The sequence below is a fragment of the Embiotoca jacksoni genome, unplaced genomic scaffold (genome assembly GCF_022577435.1).
Source record: "Embiotoca jacksoni isolate LCO1_2020_lvr unplaced genomic scaffold, fEmbJac1.0.p SCAF_3, whole genome shotgun sequence".
NCBI lineage: Eukaryota > Metazoa > Chordata > Actinopteri > Embiotocidae > Embiotoca > Embiotoca jacksoni.
The window spans coordinates 24,349,665-24,369,364 of NW_027185381.1; the positions used below are offsets into that span (position 1 = coordinate 24,349,665).

Below are 19,700 nucleotides of genomic sequence, written 5' to 3' on the forward strand. Positions count from 1 at the left end.
TTGAAAAGGAATTTACCTAATAAAAAAAATTTAAAAAAAAAAAAAAAAAAAAAAAAAAAAAAATACTCGTTTTTCAAAAGCTTTTATTTTGAAGTCTACCTTGTGTTTCCGGTGCGGGAGGCGCTTGACGGGCTTCGCAGAAGGACGGCAGGTCTGCGTGCGGTCGGAGGATGGCGCTGCAGGTCAAAGAGAGGAGGAGGGGGCTCAAAGTCTCAGCCGGGGACGTGACAGGTGGCTCCACCGGCCTCTCCGGTCCGCTCAAAGTAAGTGAAGTCGACGTATTTAAACAAATTTAACGGTTATCTGCCGCAAAGCTGTCGTCCGTGACATCTTTGTTTTTGTTAGCATTGCTAAGCTAACAGTTCAAAGTGCACACGGCCGATGACGGCGAACCCAAAAAAAATAAAAACGCACATATTTAACACGAAAAGACGTCAAATATATACGAGAATAACGAACATTATGTCACTCAAGAACGTCTTTATGAAACAGAAGCAGGAAAAGTATAGGTTTAATGCGCTTTAGGGTTGTTTTTATGAGCTTCAACTTGACGTTGTCCCGTCAACAACAGACTCGTGACCTGGGAGTTAGTTAAACTGGTTCTTCTGCATTGAACACCGTAATTTATATGCCGATTTTACCACAACAAACTACCAGCTTGTCAGAGATCATAACTCATCTTCTGCTCTGAAATTCCGCGTTTCGGGGGAGAAAAGCTGCTCTAAAATGCCCCAAATTATGAACGTACCCTGGTGGACATTTTCTCTGCTGGAAAAAACTATTAGCACGTGGTAAATGTGCAAAGACACCTTCAACACCTGTGCTGTCTTTCCAAAGGTCATGTACCCTGTGGACCTTCCAGCTGTGGATGACGCTGACCCAACATCTGCATCTCAACGTTACCTCTCTTCTCTGGAGTCCGGACGTTGTAATGACGAGTGGTTTCAATCATCAGAGACCTCAAAGGTTTCCAAACAACTTTATTGTGAAACTTTCTTGTATTTGTTAAGTCTTTAACATAGTTTTTTTTTTTTTTTTTTTAAAGCATTATTATGACAAATTATTGTGTAGAAAATGATTTTTTTTTTTTTTTTAATTATTAATAAATACTTTGATTCATTTACTCACATGACCGGGACATTGTTTGCTGTAAAAACATGAAAATACACTTTCAGCATTCACATTTCACGCGATCGAATGTCTTGTCTCGACCTGCCGACAGTAAAACTCAACAACCTTGAAATTTCTGAGGTAAAAAAATAAGGACGATCTGCAAACTTTCAAAATCTGAGAACCTAAAACCCGTGAAATATTTAGCATTTTGCTGGATCATTGCAGCCTTAATATTAAATATAATACCTTGTATATAATATGTTTTTTTTATGGGTTCCAAATTAAAAATTTATTTCAACATCTGAGACAGCGAATTGTGACCGTGGCGGAGGTGATTTTGCATCGTTCCCATCATGTCTCGATTTCTGCTCAGGTGGCGATAACGGCCGCGAATACGAGCCGGCTGCAGCTGTTTGAGGACGACCGGCCCGCCTGCGCCGTGCTGGCGCTTCACCCTCCGGATGATCCGACACGAGGTCCGGACCTTCGAACGCGCCGCTCTCTTCGGGCAGCCGCCGCTCGCCCGAGTCAAACGCGAATCGCTTTTGACTTTTTTTTTTTTTTTTTTTTTTTTTTTTTTTTGTCTTTTACCTTCCAGTGGTGGCTTTGTACCTGCATGAGAAGTGGTGGCGTTTGGAGGACGTCCTGCGAACGTCCCGCGAATCCAGAAGCGGCCTGGTGCCGGTGAGTTGCGCTCGCGTCTGCGCAGGTCTGAACGGCGTGGAGAAGAAATGCGGTCATCGATCAATCGAATCATTCAGTCTGGTGATTTCACAACATTTTAACGAGACGAGCTCCAGCGTCGACACCGCCCACCGTGCTCCAAACGTGACTCCTCCATTTGAGTTTGAGTTTAACACTATTAATGAAATGTTATTTGCAATTTATTTCCTACGGATAGTAATCCAACATTTATCCATTAGTTATAGCTGTTTTAATCGTTTATCCATTACTTTGGGAGACAAGTCGTTAGGGCGTATCTGTCACGCCGTCAGTCTCAGTCTGGTTTGATTTCCAGACAGCCGGACTCTTCAGGGATTCACGCACTTCCTTCTACGATCCACGCCGAGTCTGTCGGCATCTCTGAAGATCTGAAAAGTCCCAAAAAAAGCACAGAATTAAATCTCTTTTAGTCGTTTTCTGAAAGCGCCGTCACCGTCTCGGGAGCTCACCGGCTCCCGACGTCAGCAACAACTTCCAACACGCTTAAATTAGTGGGAAAGTGTTGTAACATATACTTTTTGTAATTGTAATTCTCCGACCGGCGCGACCCTACAAATGCGTGTTACGTTTGGCGTCGACAGGTGCATTCGATTGTGGAGAGGCTGGTTGTGTTCCTGCTCAGTCGGGTGGTGGAGAGGCCGTCGCAGGAGGGGGCGTCGTTCTCCCGGCATCCGCCCACGGAGAGCTGCAGAGTGCTGTGGACGGACGGCCGGGCGGTCGGCTTCTACACCGTCAAACACAGAGGTGAGGTGGACGGGGACGAGAGCGGGGACGAGGACAACCCTGTTTCCAAAAAAAAGTTGAAATGTTAATAAAAAATTTAAAAAAAAACCACATCAGATGAATTGCAAATCGCGTGAACCCATATTTAATTGAAAATAGACCCGAGACAACATATCAAATGCTGAAACTGAGACATTTTTATTATTTTAAGAAAAATATATGCTCATTTTGAATTTGATAGCAGCGACACAGAAAAAGTTGTGTAAAGCACAAAAAAAAAAAAAAAAAAAACACACCTGGTCGAACATCTCATAACTAATTAGAAACAGATTAGTATGAAAAAAAAAAAAAAAGCATTTCAGAGGCAGAGTCTCAGCGGGGAAGATGGGAAGAGGTTCAGCGTGGTGTGAAAGACTGCGTGGGGAAATAGTAGCCTGGTCTGTGTGGTCTGACAAATCAAAATTTCTGATTCTTTCTGGAAAATTATGGACGGTGCCTCCTCCAGGCTAAAGAGGAGAGGGACCACCCGGCTTGTTATCAGCGCTTAGTTATATATATATATTTTTAAAAAAACACACACACAAAAACAGCATCCGTGATGCATTAGTACACATTTATAAGAGTGAAGGCTCACACTGCTTTTATTACTTAACAGTACCGTGCGGGACGGTAACATGTTTTACAGCGGCGACTCCTCTTTCTGTGACTTCAGGCAGCCTCTGCGACGGCTGGAGCGGCTGCTGCTACCTGCTGCCCGTCCTGGACACGGCGCTGGTGAGGAGGAGCTGCAGGAGGAGAGGCTTCGGACTTCAGATGCTGGAGGATTTCTGCTCCTCCTTCTCCACGGAGGAGTTCCTGGGAGTCAGCTCCCCGTTATCGACCGGCATGGCAGCAGGTCAGCCTGGTTTTCATTTCTTAAGGAGGAAGTAGAGAAATAACTAAACATAAGACACACCAAGTAAGAGCATATTGTCCATATTTCCAAACCCTAACACAGAACCTCGGCGGTTGATTGCAACACAGCTGTTTTTTGTTTTTTTCCGTCAACCTCTCCTTTGTTTGTAAAAATGGCGAACTCGCCTGCAAGTGTTTGTTAATGCCGTTTGTTCAGTGCTCAGGACGTTCCTGCAGAAGCACGAGGAGCATCGGGGGCGTCTGTATGAGGTGGAGGCTCCAGGGGGGTGGGCTCAACGACAAAACATCTGGCTCAACATCCAGCTGGGCCGCTACCCACTTGGTACGTCTTTATGTTTAGCTTTTAGAGATGTTTTTATTTTAGTGATGCTTGTAAACTTAAAGCATTTTCCAAAGGGTCCAGACGATGTAGTAGGGTAATGTGACTTGATCTGACTCATTTCTTTCGAGGCGTTAATGAAGAGAGCCGTCCCGACAACGAGACGAACACGGAGGAATGAGGCCGACGACTCGTCTGAGGAGGTGATGATGTCAATTTCGGAAATATTAAGTTGGACGAATAAACACTTGATACAGAAATTGCCATTGCCTTGAAACATTAAAATAGATCACTGAGAAGCTTTTTAGCGTGAACGTTTCAGAGACGTCTGCCAGGGGTGTGCGTAAAACTATCCCTGTGTTTTCAGACTCTGCCTTGTTTCTTGGGCTTCTTCCACCACTCCATGATATCCCCTGTCAAAGGCAAAAGTCCAAAGACCACAGATTTGTAAATTTTTTTGTGTTTTCTGAAGCTAATGAAGTTTCGTGTTCCAGTTAGAACATTTTACTAAAGTTATTTGCATTGGCCGGGAATCGAACCCGGGCCTCCCGCGTGGCAGGCGAGAATTCTACCACTGAACCACCAATGCTTGGACACCACTGACACACCTTTGCACTGCACGCACGCAGTTACAACACCTTGACTGGTTTTTGGCCAGTTTGTGACTAAACTCTGTGGCTGGTTTAGTGGGAGAAGCTTCACATGAGGTCCAAAGTCTTAATACAAATTGTGCAACACTTAGGTTTGTGGTTAGTTTTATCAGTCTCATGGTGGCACCAGAGGAAATGTAAGGAGATTACCAAAATATCCAATTAAGCATCCAACAAATGATATTAGATGAACTGAAATTTCAACAGCGTGGGAAACGCAGCATGAAAATGTTAGCACATTATCAAGGACAGGATGCTTGACAGAGGATTCCTTCATTGGTTGGCTGGAAGATTGTGTTACAGCTAAAATTCAAATAAAACCATTTGCGCATTACTCGGGGATCGAACCCGTGACAAAAATGTCCAAGCACTGAGTCTAAAGCCGCCTCTGTTTTTCTTTATGCAGACTTGTCGACTGGAGCCCCTGTAACATAAACAGTCCACTGATAATAGGATATGTTGAACAACAAATTCAAATTTGCGATGTGAGCCAAGAATGATTCTCCCCAAGCAGCGAGATCACTCAGACAGGAAGCAGTCCTGCAGCCCACGCTGACAATCTGGATTCCCGACCTCTTACGAGGCCCCTGCACACACATCAACCTCTGAAATCCAAGTCCTCTCCAGAGGAAATACAAAAAAAACCCAAACAAGCACAACTTCTTTTTTCTCCAGTTGAATGACCATAGTTTGTAAACTTCAAAGGAGACCACTGAGAAGCTCCTTCACTACCTCGGAGACCTCTGCAGCCATCTCTGTTGGTGAGACTATCCTCCAGTCTTCAGATTCTCCCTTCTCCCCAGAGATGTTTATTGGACTTCTTCCACCGCCTTGTCAAAGTCCAAAGATCATAGACTTGTACATCTTTGGTACTTTCTGCAGATAATGAAGTTTCACGTACCAGTTAGAACATTTTACAAAAGCTATTTGCATTGGCCGGGAATCGAACCCGGGCCTCCCGCGTGGCAGGCGAGAATTCTACCACTGAACCACCAATGCTTGGAACACCACCAACACAGGTTTGCACCACACGCACGCAGTTACGACACCGTGACTGGTTTTTGGCCAGTTTGTGACTAAACTCTGTGGCTGGTTTAGTGGTTTAGTTTCTCTTGCCAAGAACCAATTGGCCTTGGGAGACCCCACCAATGACCGGGTGACTCCGACAACACAGCTCCCAAGATTACAGGGAAACACAAACCCCTCAACCACGTTAAGGTGGTGATTCAACAAGGACAACCAGAGTGAACTTCTACGTAAAAATCTCAGCACGTTATTAAACCCAGTAGGTTTAACTCCAGGCAGGCGAGAATTCTACCACTGAACCTCCGATGCTTGGTACACCTTTTCATGAGGGACGATACACACGGACACAACAAAAGCACCGCTTGTCTTCGGACTCTGCCTTGTCCTCAGAGGAGATGTCTCTTGGGCTTCTTCCACCGTCCCTTGATATCTCCAGTCAAAGTCCAAAGACGACAGATTTGTACATTTTTGGTATTTTCTGCAGATAATGAAGTTTTATGTTTCTGCTAGAACATTTTACAAAAGTTATTTGCATTGGCCGGGAATCGAACCCGGGCCTCCCGCGTGGCAGGCGAGAATTCTACCACTGAACCACCAATGCTCAGGACACCACCAACACAAGTTTGTACCACAGGCACGCAGTTACGACACCTTGACTGGTTTTTGGCCAGTTTGTGATTAAACTCTGTGGCTGGTTTAGTGGGAGAAGCTTCACATGAGGTCCAAAGTCTTAACAGAAATTGTGCAACACTTAGGTTTGTGGTTAGTTTTATGAGTCTCATGGTGGCACCAGAGGAAATGTAAGGAGATTACCAAAATATCCAATTAAGCATCCAACATTGGACAAATGATATTAGATGAACTGAAATTTCAACAGCGTGGGAAACGCAGCATGAAAATGTTATTATCAAAGACTGGATGATTGACAGAGGATTATTTCATTGGTTGGCTAGGAGATTGTGTTACAGCTATAATTCAAATAAAACCATTTGCGCATTAGTCGGGGATCGAACCCGTGACAAAAATGTCCAAGCACTGAGTCTAAAGCAGGGGTGTCAAACTCATTTTAGTTAAGGGGCCACATACCGCCCACTTTGATCTGAAGTGGGCCAGACCAGTAAAATCATAGCATAATAACGCAGACATAACGACAATATTTCTCTATGTTTAAATCATTGGTGAAGGTTTTTGGATGATAAACCCTATTTTAAGATCTTTCTGCAATAAACCAGAAACATAAAGACCAAAGACTCAGACATCAGCCCACTGTTTATCTGCCCGGGCTCTCCTCTGCAGATTCCCTCACTTTGTGACGCATTTGACGTGAACCGCATCACAAAGCGAGCACCGAGCACTTCTTCCTCCGGAGCAGACGTCGCATATACGCTGTTTTTGAAGCAATTACTGGATCGATTAAAAAAAAAATTACAAAATGTTTGTACTCATGAACCTCCATATTCTTGTAGAAATGCAATTTATGTCTTTCTGTAATTTTCACACTTAGCAAAGTCATCCGGCGGGCTGAGCTGGACCCCTTGGCGGGCCGGGTCCGGCCCGTGGGCCGCATGTTTGACAACCCTGGTCTAAAGCCTCCTCTGTTTTTCTTTATGCAGACTTGTAGACTGGACCCGGTCTCACTGAGCCCCTGTAACATCAACAGTCCACTGATAATAGGATATGTTGAACAACAAATTCAAATTTGCGATGTGAGCCAAGAATGATTCTCCCCAAGCAGCGAGACCACTCAGACAGGAAGCAGTCCTGCAGCCCACGCTGACAATCTGGATTCCCGACCTCTTACGAGGCCCCTGCACACACATCAACCTCTGAAATCCAAGTCCTCTCCAGAGGAAATACAACAAAACAAAAAACGAGCGCGACTTCTTTTTTCTCCAGTTGAATGACCATAGTTTGTAAACTTCAAAGGAGACCGCTGAGAAGCTCCTTCACTACCTCGGAGACGTCTGCAGCCACCTCTGTTGGCGAGACTATCCTCCAGTCTTCAGACTCTGCCTTCTCCCCAGAGATGTTTATTGGACTTCTTCCACCGCCTTGTTAAAGTCCAAAGATCACAGACTTGTATATTTTTGGTATTTTCTGCAGATAATGAAGTTTTGTGTTCAAGCAAAAACATTTTACAAAAGTTATTTGCATTGGCCGGGAATCGAACCCGGGCCTCCCGCGTGGCAGGCGAGAATTCTACCACTGAACCACCAATGCTTGGGACACCACCAATATAACTTTGCACCACGTGTGCAGGCATGACGCCTCGACTTGTTTTTGTCCGGTTTGTGACTATATACTTTGTGGCTGGATTAGTGGTTTAGTTTCTCTTGCCAAGAACCAATTGGCCTTGGGAGACCCCACCAACGGTCGGGTGACTCCGACAACACAGCTCCCAAGATTACAGGGAAACACAAACCCCTCAACCACGTTAAGGTGGTTATTCAACAAGGACAACCAGAGTGAACTTCTACGTAAAAATCTCAGCACGTTATCAAACCCAGTAGGTTTAACTCCAGGCAGGCGAGAATTCTACCACTGAACCACCGATGCTTGGGATGTTACCAACCAACGTTTGCGCCGTGTGTGCAGGCACGACGCCACGCATCTGTTTTTTGTCCGGTTTGTGACTATATACTTTGTGGCTGGATTAGTGGTTTAGTTTCTCTTGCCAAGAAGCAAATGGCCTTGGGAGACCCCACCAACGACCGGGTGACTCTCCGGTCACAGCTCCCAAGATTACAGGGAAACACAAACCCCTCAACCACGTTAAGGTGGTGATTCAACAAGGACAACCAGAGTGAACTTCTACGTAAAAATCTCAGCACGTTATCAAACCCAGTAGGTTTAACTCCAGGCAGGCGAGAATTCTACCACTGAACATCCGATGCTTGGTACACCTTTTCATGAGGGACGATACGCACGGACACAACAAGTAAGATGGCGCCGCGCTCGCGGCAGCCTGTTGCAGCAGCTCCCCTCCCCGAGTGTGTTGTTTATTAGTATTTTTTAAGCCTTTCTCCTCTTCGGAGTTGTTGTTTGTTTTTTTTTCTCTCGTGTGTTAAGTTAACGGTCAGACAATGGACCGTAATTTTTCCACGTTTCTGGTTGGGGACACTGTTATTGTTTACTCGCGTGATCAGCTGATCGCGCTGAGTCGGCCCCTACTGCTGCTGCCCGGAGCGAGGCCTGAGATCCCCGTTGAACTTCGGAGAAGACGTCGGGGTTGCAGAGCTGGAGCTAAGCGGAAGGCGGAAAGGAGGAAATACAAACCAGCGGTACCGGCGATCTTAATGGGGAACGTGAGGTCGTTGGCCAACAAGACGGACGAGCTCGGCGCGCTGGTAAAGACCCAGCGGGAGTACCGGGAGTGCAGCATCATGTGTTTCACCGAGACGTGGCTGCACTCACATCTCCCGGACCACAGCGCGGCCGTACCCGGCTTCAGGACTGTTCGGGCAGACAGAGACGTTGTTTGGAGCGGTAAGAAGAAAGGTGGAGGGATTGCAGTCTATGTGAACGAGAGGTGGTGCAATCCCGACCACGTGTTTGAAGGAACGTTTCTGTAGCCCGGACATTGAACTGCTAGCCGTGGGGATGCGCCCGTGTTATTTGCCGAGGGAGTTCACGTCCGCCATTGTTATCGCTGTGTACGTTCCTCCATCAGCTGACGCAGAGGCAGCAGTGGACACCATACACTCCACTGTGTCCAAACTGCAGACTAAGCATCCCGGTGCATTTTTGGCAGTTACTGGAGACTTTAACCAGTCTGGATGAAGTACTGCCAACTTTGCACCAGTATGTGAACTGCCCCACACGGAACAATAAAACTCTGGACTTACTGTATGCTAATGCCATGGATGCATACAGTGCTACTGCCCTTCCCCCCCTTGGTAGGTCGGATCACAACCTGGTCCTGCTGACTCCCAAGTATGTTCCCCTGGTGCAGAGGCAGCCTGTGACCACCAGGACTGTGAGGAGGTGGACACAGGAGGCTAAAGATGCCCTGCAGGACTGCTTTGAGTCCACGGACTGGAATGTGCTGTTTGGACCACATGGGGAGGACATCAACAGCATGACGGACTGTATCACAGAATACATTAAATTCTGTGAACACACCACCGTACCATCCCGGACTGTAAAATGCTTCCCCAACAATAAACCGTGGATCACCAGTGACCTGAAGGTGCTTCTTAATAAGAAGAAAGCAGCCTTCAGGTCTGGGGACAGGGAGGAGCTCAGGAGAGTGCAGCGCCACCTGAAGGAGAAGCTCAGGGAGTGCAAGGACTCCTACAGGAGGAAGCTGGAGGCCAAACTCCAGCAGAACAACGTGAGGGAGGTGCGGACCGGTATGAAGGAGATTACTGGGTTCAAGGGGAGAGAGAGACAACCAGGGGGCTCCATGGAGAGGTCAAATGAACTAAACTGTTTCTTCAACAGGTTTAGTTCACCACCCTCATCTGTCTCCTCCACACCTCACACCTCCCAAACACCTCTGCTGCCTCCTCCCCTCCCCCCTCTGCGCCCCCTGGTGAACTGCATAGAGCCCTCAATCTCAAAGGGCTCTTCCTCCATCGACACCTCGACCCCCCCCCCCCACACCCCCCTCTCTGTGACGACTGGCCAGGTTAGGAGACAGCTGGAGAGAATCCACCAGCGCAAGGCTGCAGGGCCTGACAGCATCAGCCCCGTGGTCCTGAAGACCTGCGCCGTCCAGCTGGCTGAGGTCCTACAACACCTCTTCAACCTGAGCCTGAAGCAGGAGGAGGTCCCGGTGCTGTGGAAGACGTCCTGCCTGGTTCCTGTCCCCAAGAAGACGACTCCATCTGGCCTCAACGACTACCGACCAGTTGCCCTCACATCTCATGTGATGAAGGTGCTGGAGAGGCTGGTCTTGGCCCACCTGAGGCCGCTGGTGAAATCTTCTCTGGACCCTCTGCAATTTGCGTACCAGCCTCGTGTGGGAGTGGACGACGCCATCATCTACCTGCTGCAACGAGCTCAGTCTCACCTGGATGGAACCGGTGAATCTGTGAGAATCACTTTCTTTGATTTCTCCAGTGCATTCAACACCATCCAACCACTGCTGCTGAGTGAGAAGCTGCGGGTGGTGGGGGTGGACGCGCCCACCGTCTCCTGGATCAATGACTACCTGACAGGCAGACCACAGTTTGTCCGTCTGGGCAGTGTGCTGTCTGATAGTGGTATTGGAGCTCCTCAGGGAACTGTTCTGTCCCCCTTCCTGTTCATCTTATACACAACTGACTTCCAGTACAACTCAGAGTCCTGCCATCTGCAGAAGTTCTCTGATGACTCTGCAGTGGTCGGTGTATAAGGGATGGACGGGAGGATGAGTACAGGGCAGTAGTGGAGGACTTTGTGGAGTGGGCGGGAAGAAATCACCTGCTCCTGAACGTGGCCAAGACCAGAGAGATGGTGGTCGACTTCAGGAGGAAGACGACGGCTCCACAACCGCTGAGAGTTCTGGGAGAGGAGGTGGACATGGTTGAGGAGTACAAGTACCTGGGTGTGTCCATCGACAACAGACTGAACCGGAAGACCAACATCAACGCTGTCTACAAGAAGGTGATGAGTCGACTCTTTTTCTTTAGGAAACTTCGATCCTTCAATGTGTGCAGCGAGATGTTGGAGATGTTCTACCAGTCTGTTGTGGCCAGTGCATTGTACTTCGCTGTGGTCTGCTGGGGGAGCAGCATTGGAGCCGGTGACACCAACAGACTTGGCAAACTGGTTAAGAAGGCCGGCTCCATCATCGGCTACAAACTGGACAGCCTGGAAAAGGTGGTGGAGAGGAGGACGCTGAACAAACTATTGTCCATATTGGATAATCCTGTCCACCCTCTCCACCACCTGCTGCAGGGACAGCGGAGCACTTTCTCCAAAAGACTCCTCCAGCTCCGCTGTCACAAGGACAGATACAGGAGATCATTCCTGCCCACTGCAATAAGACTGTACAATAACTCACCTCTGGCAAAATCCATCACAGTACAATAACACTGTTGACTGTGTTTCTTGGTTTGTTTGTATATAATATATATAGATATATGATGTACTGTGTAAACTGTGCATTTTATATTTATATTTTTTACTGCTATTTACTGCTATTCTATTGCTTTTCTATTATTCTATTCTATTATTTTATTCTATTATTTCTATTATTATCTTATTGCTTCTGTATGCTGCTGTAGCGAAAAAATTTCCCCTCGGGGATTAATAAAGTAAATACCTACCATACCTACCTACCTAACAAAAGCACCACTTGTCTTCGGACTCTGCCTTCTCCTCAGAGGAGATGTCTCTTTGGCTTCTTCCACCGTCCCATGATATCTCCAGTCAAAGTCCAAAGACGACAGATTTGTACATTTTTGGTATTTTCTGCAGATAATGAAGTTTCATGTTCCAGTCAGAACATTTTACTAAAGTTATTTGCATTGGCCGGGAATCGAACCCGGGCCTCCCGCGTGGCAGGCGAGAATTCTACCACTGAACCACCAATGCTTGGGACACCAACAACACAGGTTTGCACCACACGCACACAGTTACGACACCTTGACTGGTTTTTGGCCAGTTTGTGACTAAACTCTGTGGCTGGTTTAGTGGGAGAAGCTTCACATGAGGTCCAAAGTCTTAATAGAAATTGTGCAACACTTAGGTTTGGGGTTAGTTTTATCAGTCTCATGGTGGCACCAGAGGAAATAAGATTACCAAAATATCCAATTAAGCATCCAACAAATGATATTAGATGAACTGAAATTTCAACAGCGTGGGAAACGCAGCATGAAAATGTTAGCACATTATCAAAGACAGGATGATTGACAGAGGATTCTTTCATTGGTTGGCTAGGAGATTGTGTTACAGCTATAATTCAAATAAAACCATTTGCGCATTAGTCGGGGATCAAACCCGTGACAAAAATGTCCAAGCACTGAGTCTAAAGCCTCCTCTGTTTTTCTTTATGCAGTCTTGTAGACTGGAGCCCCTGTAACATAAACAGTCCACTGATAATAGGATATGTTGAACAACAAATTCAAATTTGCGATGTGAGCCAAGAAGGATTCTCCCCAAGCAGTGAGATCACTCAGACAGGAAGCAGTCCTGCAGCCCACGCTGACAATCTGGATTCCCGACCTCTTACGAGGCCCCTGCACACACATCAACCTCTGAAATCCAAGTCCTCTCCAGAGGAAATACAAAAAAAAAAAACACGAGCACGACTTCTTTTTTCTCCAGTTGAATGACCATAGTTTGTAAACTTCAAAGGAGACCACTGAGAAGCTCCTTCACTACCTCGGAGACCTCTGCAGCCACCTCTGTTGGTGAGACTATCCTCCAGTCTTCAGACTCTGCCTTCTCCTCAGAGATGATTATTAGGCTTCTTCCACCGCCTTGTTAAAGTCCAAAGACCACAGATTTGTACATATTTGGTATTTTCTGCAGATAATAAAGGTATGTGTTCAAGCAAAAACATTTTACAAAAGTTATTTGCATTGGCCGGGAATCGAACCCGGACCTCCCGCGTGGCAGGCGAGAATTCTACCACTGAACCACCAATGCTTGGGACACTACCAACACAGGTTTGCACCCAGCGAGCGCAGTTACGACATCTCGACTTGATATTTGCCCAGTTTGTGACTAAATTCTGCGGCTGGTTTAGCGGGATTAGGTTCACACGAATCAACAGTTGCCAAAGTTAGGGGGCGCTAGCGAGCTATTTGGCCACGCCCATGCACAAAAGACATACGAGATGTATATCAGGCGACGTATCTCACCACGCCGGATGTATGTGTCACGTTTCGTGAGGTTTCAAGCATCCTTTGACTTTGCTGCATCGCCCTGGCAACGCCCTCATCATCAACATCTTGAGGATAATTCTGACCAGCTCGACGAAGCACTTCAAAGTGTGAAAAAATATCGTATTTCCCTGCGGCCAGCAGGGGGCGCTCTGACCATAACCGAATATTAATCTTAAGGAACGACAATAATAAGGAAGAATTCCTCCAATAATGTCACTATATTTGTCAGATAAATGCAAAAAAAAAAAAAAAAAAAAAAAAAAAGTAGTTAAGTCCAATATGTCAATTAAGTCACGGGTGTATGATGCAAATATTCAAGTAAAATGTAAATCTGCACAAACTGTGAAGCTACACAAAGGCAAAAAAAAACAAAAAACAAAACATGCTGGCCAAGTCAAAGAAAAAGAAAAGCGCGCTGAAGTTGTTGTGAACGTACCTTTGCAAAACACAAGCTCGGTTTTTTGTTTTTTTTTCCCCCACCCGGAGTTACTTGTTTTTACTTGATCTGCCAGACGAAATCAAATGAAATAACACTGTTAAAAAAAATTGGCCCAAAAGTCTCGTCGAAGCAACAGGAAAAACACCCCACGTTGTATTTACAAGACGGCCATCCACCAGTCCGGCACCTGCTGTGTGAAAAATCGAGCGCACTTCTGCACCGCGGCTTGCGTTGCAGGAAAAGGAAGTCCGGAAACAAGTGCAACATCTCGGAGAAGGGAAAAGTTCAATCGTCTGAAAGATGAGCCGAATTTATCACAACACGTGTTTGCAGAACAAACCGGTGCACAATGAGAAGTTGGACGGCGCGTGGTCTTCCTCTAAGTATGAAAGGTAGGACGACTCGGATACTCCGACGGTATCTGGTATACATTCTTTCCATTGCTTTTGGGGGGGAAGGCAGAACCAGACTCCCTTGTAAAATCGGGCATTTTTAAAACTTTTTGCACATTTATGAGCAGCTCGGTCTAATTTACACACATCAAACCCCCACTTTTATGAGATGAGAAACTTTGGGTTTATTCGGCATAGAGGAAGTTAACTGTAGTATAATAATGCTGCTTTTACTTTAGTTTATCAGTAGGAATAACTCAATAATATAACTGTTATTATTCTGAGCTAAGTGCTGACGTTTTAAACGCATAATTTTTCCTTGTGATTAGGTCTGAAACTAATGATTGCTTTCTTGATTGATTAAGCTGCTTATATATTTTTTTGGATTCACTGATTAATCGTTTAGTAAAAACCAGAGCTTGTGTGACACCTTCATACGTTTTGTATTGTTTGACCAAAAGTTTAAACACTCAAAACTAATTCAATTTAAAATGATATATAACCAAGATAAGTATTAAATCTCCTCATTTGTGAGGAAGGGAGCAAAAATAGCTGATGCCTTTCGAAATAAAGAATTATTGCTTAATTATCCATGTTTAGTTTAGTTTGAGTTTAGTTTGTCAGTCTCTTTAATGAAAATTTTTTTTTTTTTTTTTTTTTTTTTTTTTTTTTAGATTGGTGCAGATTACTTTGCTCGTGCACATTTTCCAAATGTAAGAATAACACTTGTAATATTGAATATTTTGTCCCACACAGTGGCCCCGGGGTTCTTCTAGAAGGAAAGCTGCTGGATGTTTCCAGACATGTGATCTGTGATGCCAACAATCAAAAGGTAGAGTGAAGTGTGAGGGAAGAAAAAAAAAAAAGGGTTGCTGTAAAAGACAGTTTAATTATGGCGTAAGTGTGATTGATTTCTGATTAGTTGAAGTAATTGTAATACATATAATACAGATGTAATACAGATGTTCTTAAAATGAAGTAGATCTACAGTTTTGCTGTCATTTGTTCTTTGCAGGTGATTTTTGTTTTGGCTTAATTTCACCATTTATCCGCATAAATAAAAAATTTAAAAAAAAACGGAATTAAGTTGAAAACTTGTCAGTTGGGAATCACCTCAAAAAAAAAAAAAAAAAAAAAAAAAAGAAGAAACACCCTCCTCCCTCTGCAGGTCCGTTTCTTCGTGCTCTACATCAAACCCGGCCGCATCCATCAGAGGAAGTTTGATGGCGGCGGGAAGGAGATCGAACCGAACTTCAGCGACACTAAGAAGGTCAACACCGGCTTCCTCATGTCCTCCTACCGTGAGTTGACGACAAACATTTGAGTTTACGTGTGCGTGTGAATCCTCTCTTCCCCGAACACGATTCGTTTTTGAGTGTTTTTTTTTTTTTTTTCATCGACGTAAAATTGACTTTGATTCTGTTTCCCAACTGTGAAATACAAGAATGAGGTTTCTTCCGTCCGTACAGAGGTGGAGGCTAAAGGGGAGTCGGACCGTCTGTCCGAGGAGCAGCTGTCGGCGACGGTGAACAAAGCCGAGCTGGTGAAGGTGACCGACGGGCACCGACCCGCCGGGACCTGGGCCTTCTGGTACCCGGAGTCAGAGATGGACAAAACGGAGCTGGAAACGGGACAGGAAGTGCGTCTGAAGACCAGAGGAGACGGTCCCTTCATATGTGAGTTTACTGCTTATAGCTATGAAAATTAATCAAGATGACATCGAATAGAGCCCCTCGGCGTGTACTCGGTGGGTTTTTTTCAACTTTCCTTTAAACCACGACTGCGAGATATCTGGATCCCAGATCAACAACGTCACATTAAAGCAACCGGTCCAAAAGTGGGATCTTTCGTTTGGAGATTCGAAGTCGGAGCTCTGGGTTTGTTTTGTTGCCGACATAAGAGAGGCTTGTTTTTCAAAGCCAGGGGCTCCTTCGGGTTTTCACATCCGGTACTGACCTCAGCAGGGGGTCTTGGGGGAGAGTGTGTGTGGGGGGGAAGTGAATTAAATTAAACTTGAATTTTGTTTTTGTTCTCTTTCACGGTTTCGTAAGTGACCCCACGGGGAGTGAACAGAGTTTGACCCCTCTCCAGGGTTCATTATGAATTCAAGTTCGTTTGGAAGTTTATCATAAAACCTAAAAATGTCCTTTTATATTTCTTTGTTAAATCTACATTATTTTCATTTTGACATTTATATCGGAGGTTCAAACTTTTCCATAAATCTGGCCTTATACTCTATTAAGCCTACGTAACATGAGGAGTTTTTTTTGGTGCTGTTTAATGCAAATCACACACCAGGATACATTATTGAACATGTTGAACGGCAGCAGTGACGTCTCAGGATTTTGAAGGTTTCTTCGGTACCGCAGTAACTCGGTGATAAGTTTGTCACTGCATCCGCTGGTACGAAGCAAAAACAAAACTGTCGATAGGTAATTCGGTGTATTTCAATTTTTGGAAATGTAAACAAATATCGCAGCCCCGGTGTCACTCGCCGTATCCATGGCAACAGTACACTTCCTTAAGGTGATATTAAAGAGAAATTCTGAAAAAGTAAAAAAAAAAAAAGTCAAGTTTTTAAGATCCGTGAACTCCTTTAAAATCATACAGAGGAAGGTTTTATTCATCTTATTAATTGTCTGTGTATTTATGTGCCACATTATTAACCTTTTTCCATCTTCCAGTCTCCTTGGCCAAAGTGGACGGCGGCACGGTGACCAAGTGTAACTTCGCCGGGGACGAAAAGGCCGGCGCTTCGTGGACGGACAAGATTATGGCCAACAAGGCCGACGCCGGCAGCACTCAGACGCCTGGAGGAGGAGGAGGAGGAGGAGGAGGAGAGGGAGCAGAGGAGGATGAATGGGTGAGGAACAAATCAAAAACAAACAAAAAAACTACCGCACTTAATACCGCTGATGTCGCCCGGATCGGAAATTTACATGTTATTTCAAATTTATTTTACAGGTCCTATATTTTTATGATCATTTCATGGAAGCTCTCCTCACAATATCCTAAAATTATCTGCAAATTACCAGAATATAACCAAGAAAGTCCGACGCGATATTTCATTTTAGGGGACTTGTAGAAAGTGTTAAGATGCTACATGTTATATTAGGAAATCGTGTACGAAGCAAATTAAAAGTAGCTTTTTATTGTGCTTTCGTGTGTTTTTGGAGCTTCAAACTGTAGTTTTTTTTATTACTGCCGACAGGTGTCACAACTCGAATTTGAATAAATACTGCTTGCATGTGTATCTGGTTCGGTTGGGCCAGCAACACAAATAACAACGTGGGCCAACTCCTAACGATATAAGGTTTGACCTATTTACTTTTTTTTTTTGCAGCAATTTGTACTTCAACTACACATTATAAACAGTGAATAACATGGCGGACTCATTCTCAGCGAGCGATTCTTCGTTTCAGATGATTAAGAATCATGAAAACGATAAAGATGATATCTAAAGAGCCCCTCAAATTGTACTCGATGGTTTGGACTTTTTGTTTTCATTTAAACCACGTGGGCCAACTCCGACCTCCATATCTTGATCCCGGATCAACAAGTCGATCCTCAGACTGATTTCAAAGAACCGAGTTAACTGGAAGAGTCGCATCCCAACGCCAGCGACTTGTTTAGGAACGCGAGTGACGAGCAAAGTCAGTCCAGCGGGTTGCATGTAAATTACTCGACCTGCCGAGTGAACATCTGAGCTCAGTTAGTAGGTGACTTGTCTTCATAGCTTGACACCGGAAAAGACCGTTTCTCATTTCCACCGCCGGTCTCTCGGCGGCCAAATCAATCACGGGCTTCTCCTGCCTCTCTGGTTTGTGTTTTGGATTCTGTAAGACTTCCTGCCAAAAAAAAAAAAAAAAAAAAAAAAAGTGCTTCGTGTAAAGCAAAACATCCGTGAGACAACAAGGTAAAAGACAAAAGGTCACTTACATTTTAACAGAGAGCAGGGGGCCCGGGTGAGGGAACTCAACCTCTTTTGTACTTGCGATATGGAAAAACAAGCTGTGACCGCAGAATCCCTCCGTGGCTGCAATCTGTCAGAATAAAAGCAAAACAGCCGACGTCTTGGACGAGCAGAAAGCAGGGAAGGCTCACTCGTTCCGCTTCTTCTCACCCTCAGGATGACTGAGGAAGCCATCGGTCCCGTCAGCCTGAAGTCTTGGCCGTGATCCGGTCTCCCGGATGGATCGGACTCAACCGTCCCACACATGTAGCCTGGAAAACGGTTGCTCTACAACGTGGGACTGCCTGCACCTTTGAAACTGCACTCCTCTCTTCTCTTCTCGCATACTTTGGATTTAAATCCTCGCATTTATACAATCGGACTCCCCACCCACCAAATACCTGGTATTCATTACTCTCACAAATACATGCTGTTTGAGTGCTTTCGGCACAAACAGCTGTTTCTGGTTATGAAGCTTCGTCGTCTCCTTGAGTTGTGTGTGACATCTTAAAGAGACACATGTTGGACACCAACTCTTACGAATATAAAACCCTACAAATCATAACGGAGAGAGTAAAAATAGAAAATTGTTTGGAGTTGGAGGTGTCCAGTCCACAGAGTTTTACAGATGTCTCTTTTATAATGAAGGTTTAGTTGCAATGCCTGGAGAACTAGCGCTGGATCAGCTGTATTAATAAATCAGTTTATGGTGATGCTGCATTAAGAAGAATTTATGACTTTATACTCACCTAATCTGACTCGGTTGCCCATTTTATTACGCAAAAATATTGTTAGGTAGCAAGGGCACATTTTTTTTTTACTAACTATATTTCCCTAGACGATTGATCCAGCTTGAAAATATGTTAAAGGCGTAGACTGTATATAAAAATGGACGTAGCTTCCGGGTCTGAAAAATGTGGCCAAAGTGCGGGTGTAAAACAATTAGGCCAACGCGCCTTGAACTGCAATACCACCGATGGCCACTAGAGGTCGGCTTCGAAAAAGCCTCCGGCTCCATAGACTCAGATTTAACTTCTCTCATGAAAAACAAAGTCAGTACACTTTTTCTACAAGTTATTATGGTGTCGTTAGCAAAAGTCACTCCTCATTATTAGTTTTCTGGTGGTCCATCTGAAAATAATATCTTTATTAATTAGACATTGGGCCTCAATTGCCTTGGCTATCCTCGGCTCCAAACCGGCGACAACGGTGACGGCCAAATTCCCAACTCGAGGCTTCATAACGGCAGCTCACAAACCGATATTTGATGTCACTATTGGTTGCTTGAAATGCCCATCCCGAGTCCTAATTATAGTTTAATGATACACCCTGCTGCTTTTTAAAGCCACATCAAATTAATTCGGTTTTACTTATACAGCCCTAAATCACCACTTTTCCTGAGCGTGCTTACACGTAGCACCCAAGAAAAAGAAAATCAGAGAAATCTATCTTTGAATTAAAATTTTCCATAGGTCTTAGAACATATATAAGTGTTAAGACTGAAGTCATTATACTTCAGTCAGCGAGTCTGCAACAAGGAGCTGATTGAGATAAATACATTTTCACTGCCTTTAATGGAATATTGAAAATTTTGAATAAAGTTTCTTTTTCACTTTTGTTTTCTCACTTGG

General features: G+C 44.9%; 2 protein-coding genes, 1 long non-coding RNA gene and 6 other non-coding genes across 12 annotated transcripts; 2 read left to right on the forward strand and 7 right to left on the reverse strand.

Annotated features, from left to right (window-relative positions):
• The first annotated feature begins 145 nt into the window (after positions 1 to 145).
• fam169b (family with sequence similarity 169 member B) lies at positions 146 to 6,919 on the forward strand. Of its 3 annotated transcripts, none has more exons than XM_069162564.1 (9): positions 146 to 263; positions 838 to 966; positions 1,487 to 1,589; positions 1,712 to 1,797; positions 2,418 to 2,580; positions 3,272 to 3,454; positions 3,671 to 3,796; positions 3,925 to 3,996; positions 4,850 to 6,919. In XM_069162564.1, the coding sequence occupies exons 1-8, from the start codon at positions 171 to 173 to the stop codon at positions 3,972 to 3,974; spliced, it is 933 nt and encodes a 310-aa protein (XP_069018665.1). In that variant the 5' UTR covers positions 146 to 170; the 3' UTR covers positions 3,975 to 3,996; positions 4,850 to 6,919. The 3 variants fall into 3 exon arrangements, with proteins under 3 accessions (XP_069018665.1, XP_069018666.1, XP_069018664.1); XM_069162565.1 differs by lacking the exon at positions 4,850 to 6,919 and adding an exon at positions 4,161 to 4,829; XM_069162563.1 differs by lacking the exon at positions 4,850 to 6,919 and having other exon boundaries at positions 3,925 to 4,092.
• LOC138206082 (uncharacterized) lies at positions 2,531 to 13,935 on the reverse strand. Of its 2 annotated transcripts, none has more exons than XR_011178912.1 (3): positions 13,723 to 13,935; positions 3,218 to 3,473; positions 2,531 to 2,619 (listed from the first exon to the last, which is right to left on the reverse strand). It is a non-coding gene; the product is annotated as an uncharacterized lncRNA (long non-coding RNA). The 2 variants fall into 2 exon arrangements; XR_011178913.1 differs by lacking the exon at positions 13,723 to 13,935 and adding an exon at positions 13,263 to 13,361.
• On the reverse strand, positions 4,312 to 4,382 carry trnag-gcc (transfer RNA glycine (anticodon GCC)). Its single transcript has one exon. It is a non-coding gene; the product is annotated as a tRNA-Gly (tRNA).
• Positions 5,372 to 5,442, reverse strand: trnag-gcc (transfer RNA glycine (anticodon GCC)). Its single transcript has one exon. It is a non-coding gene; the product is annotated as a tRNA-Gly (tRNA).
• Positions 6,000 to 6,070, reverse strand: trnag-gcc (transfer RNA glycine (anticodon GCC)). Its single transcript has one exon. It is a non-coding gene; the product is annotated as a tRNA-Gly (tRNA).
• On the reverse strand, positions 7,619 to 7,689 carry trnag-gcc (transfer RNA glycine (anticodon GCC)). The gene has a single exon. It is a non-coding gene; the product is annotated as a tRNA-Gly (tRNA).
• trnag-gcc (transfer RNA glycine (anticodon GCC)) lies at positions 11,921 to 11,991 on the reverse strand. Its single transcript has one exon. It is a non-coding gene; the product is annotated as a tRNA-Gly (tRNA).
• trnag-gcc (transfer RNA glycine (anticodon GCC)) lies at positions 12,977 to 13,047 on the reverse strand. Its single transcript has one exon. It is a non-coding gene; the product is annotated as a tRNA-Gly (tRNA).
• Positions 13,936 to 13,938: 3 nt separating the features above from the next.
• On the forward strand, positions 13,939 to 19,695 carry arpin (actin related protein 2/3 complex inhibitor). The gene is made up of 6 exons (XM_069162566.1): positions 13,939 to 14,117; positions 14,874 to 14,949; positions 15,286 to 15,418; positions 15,587 to 15,793; positions 16,802 to 16,980; positions 18,247 to 19,695. The coding sequence occupies exons 1-6, from the start codon at positions 14,026 to 14,028 to the stop codon at positions 18,253 to 18,255; spliced, it is 696 nt and encodes a 231-aa protein (XP_069018667.1). The 5' UTR covers positions 13,939 to 14,025; the 3' UTR covers positions 18,256 to 19,695.
• The last annotated feature ends 5 nt before the right edge of the window (positions 19,696 to 19,700 follow it).

What these genes read in the sequence shown, in the direction of transcription:
- fam169b (XM_069162564.1), top strand. Translation starts at nt 171, where the DNA reads ATGGCGCTGCAGGTCAAAGAGAGGAGGAGGGGGCTCAAAGTCTCAGCC. An exon ending in TCCGGATGATCCGACACGAG is followed by an intron (nt 1,590 to 1,711) that starts GTCCGGACCTTC and finishes TTTACCTTCCAG; the next exon opens with TGGTGGCTTTGTACCTGCAT. An exon ending in GCTGGGCCGCTACCCACTTG is followed by an intron (nt 3,797 to 3,924) that starts GTACGTCTTTAT and finishes ATTTCTTTCGAG; the next exon opens with GCGTTAATGAAGAGAGCCGT.
- arpin (XM_069162566.1), top strand. Translation starts at nt 14,026, where the DNA reads ATGAGCCGAATTTATCACAACACGTGTTTGCAGAACAAACCGGTGCAC. An exon ending in GTGATGCCAACAATCAAAAG is followed by an intron (nt 14,950 to 15,285) that starts GTAGAGTGAAGT and finishes CTCCCTCTGCAG; the next exon opens with GTCCGTTTCTTCGTGCTCTA. An exon ending in CTTCCTCATGTCCTCCTACC is followed by an intron (nt 15,419 to 15,586) that starts GTGAGTTGACGA and finishes CCGTCCGTACAG; the next exon opens with AGGTGGAGGCTAAAGGGGAG.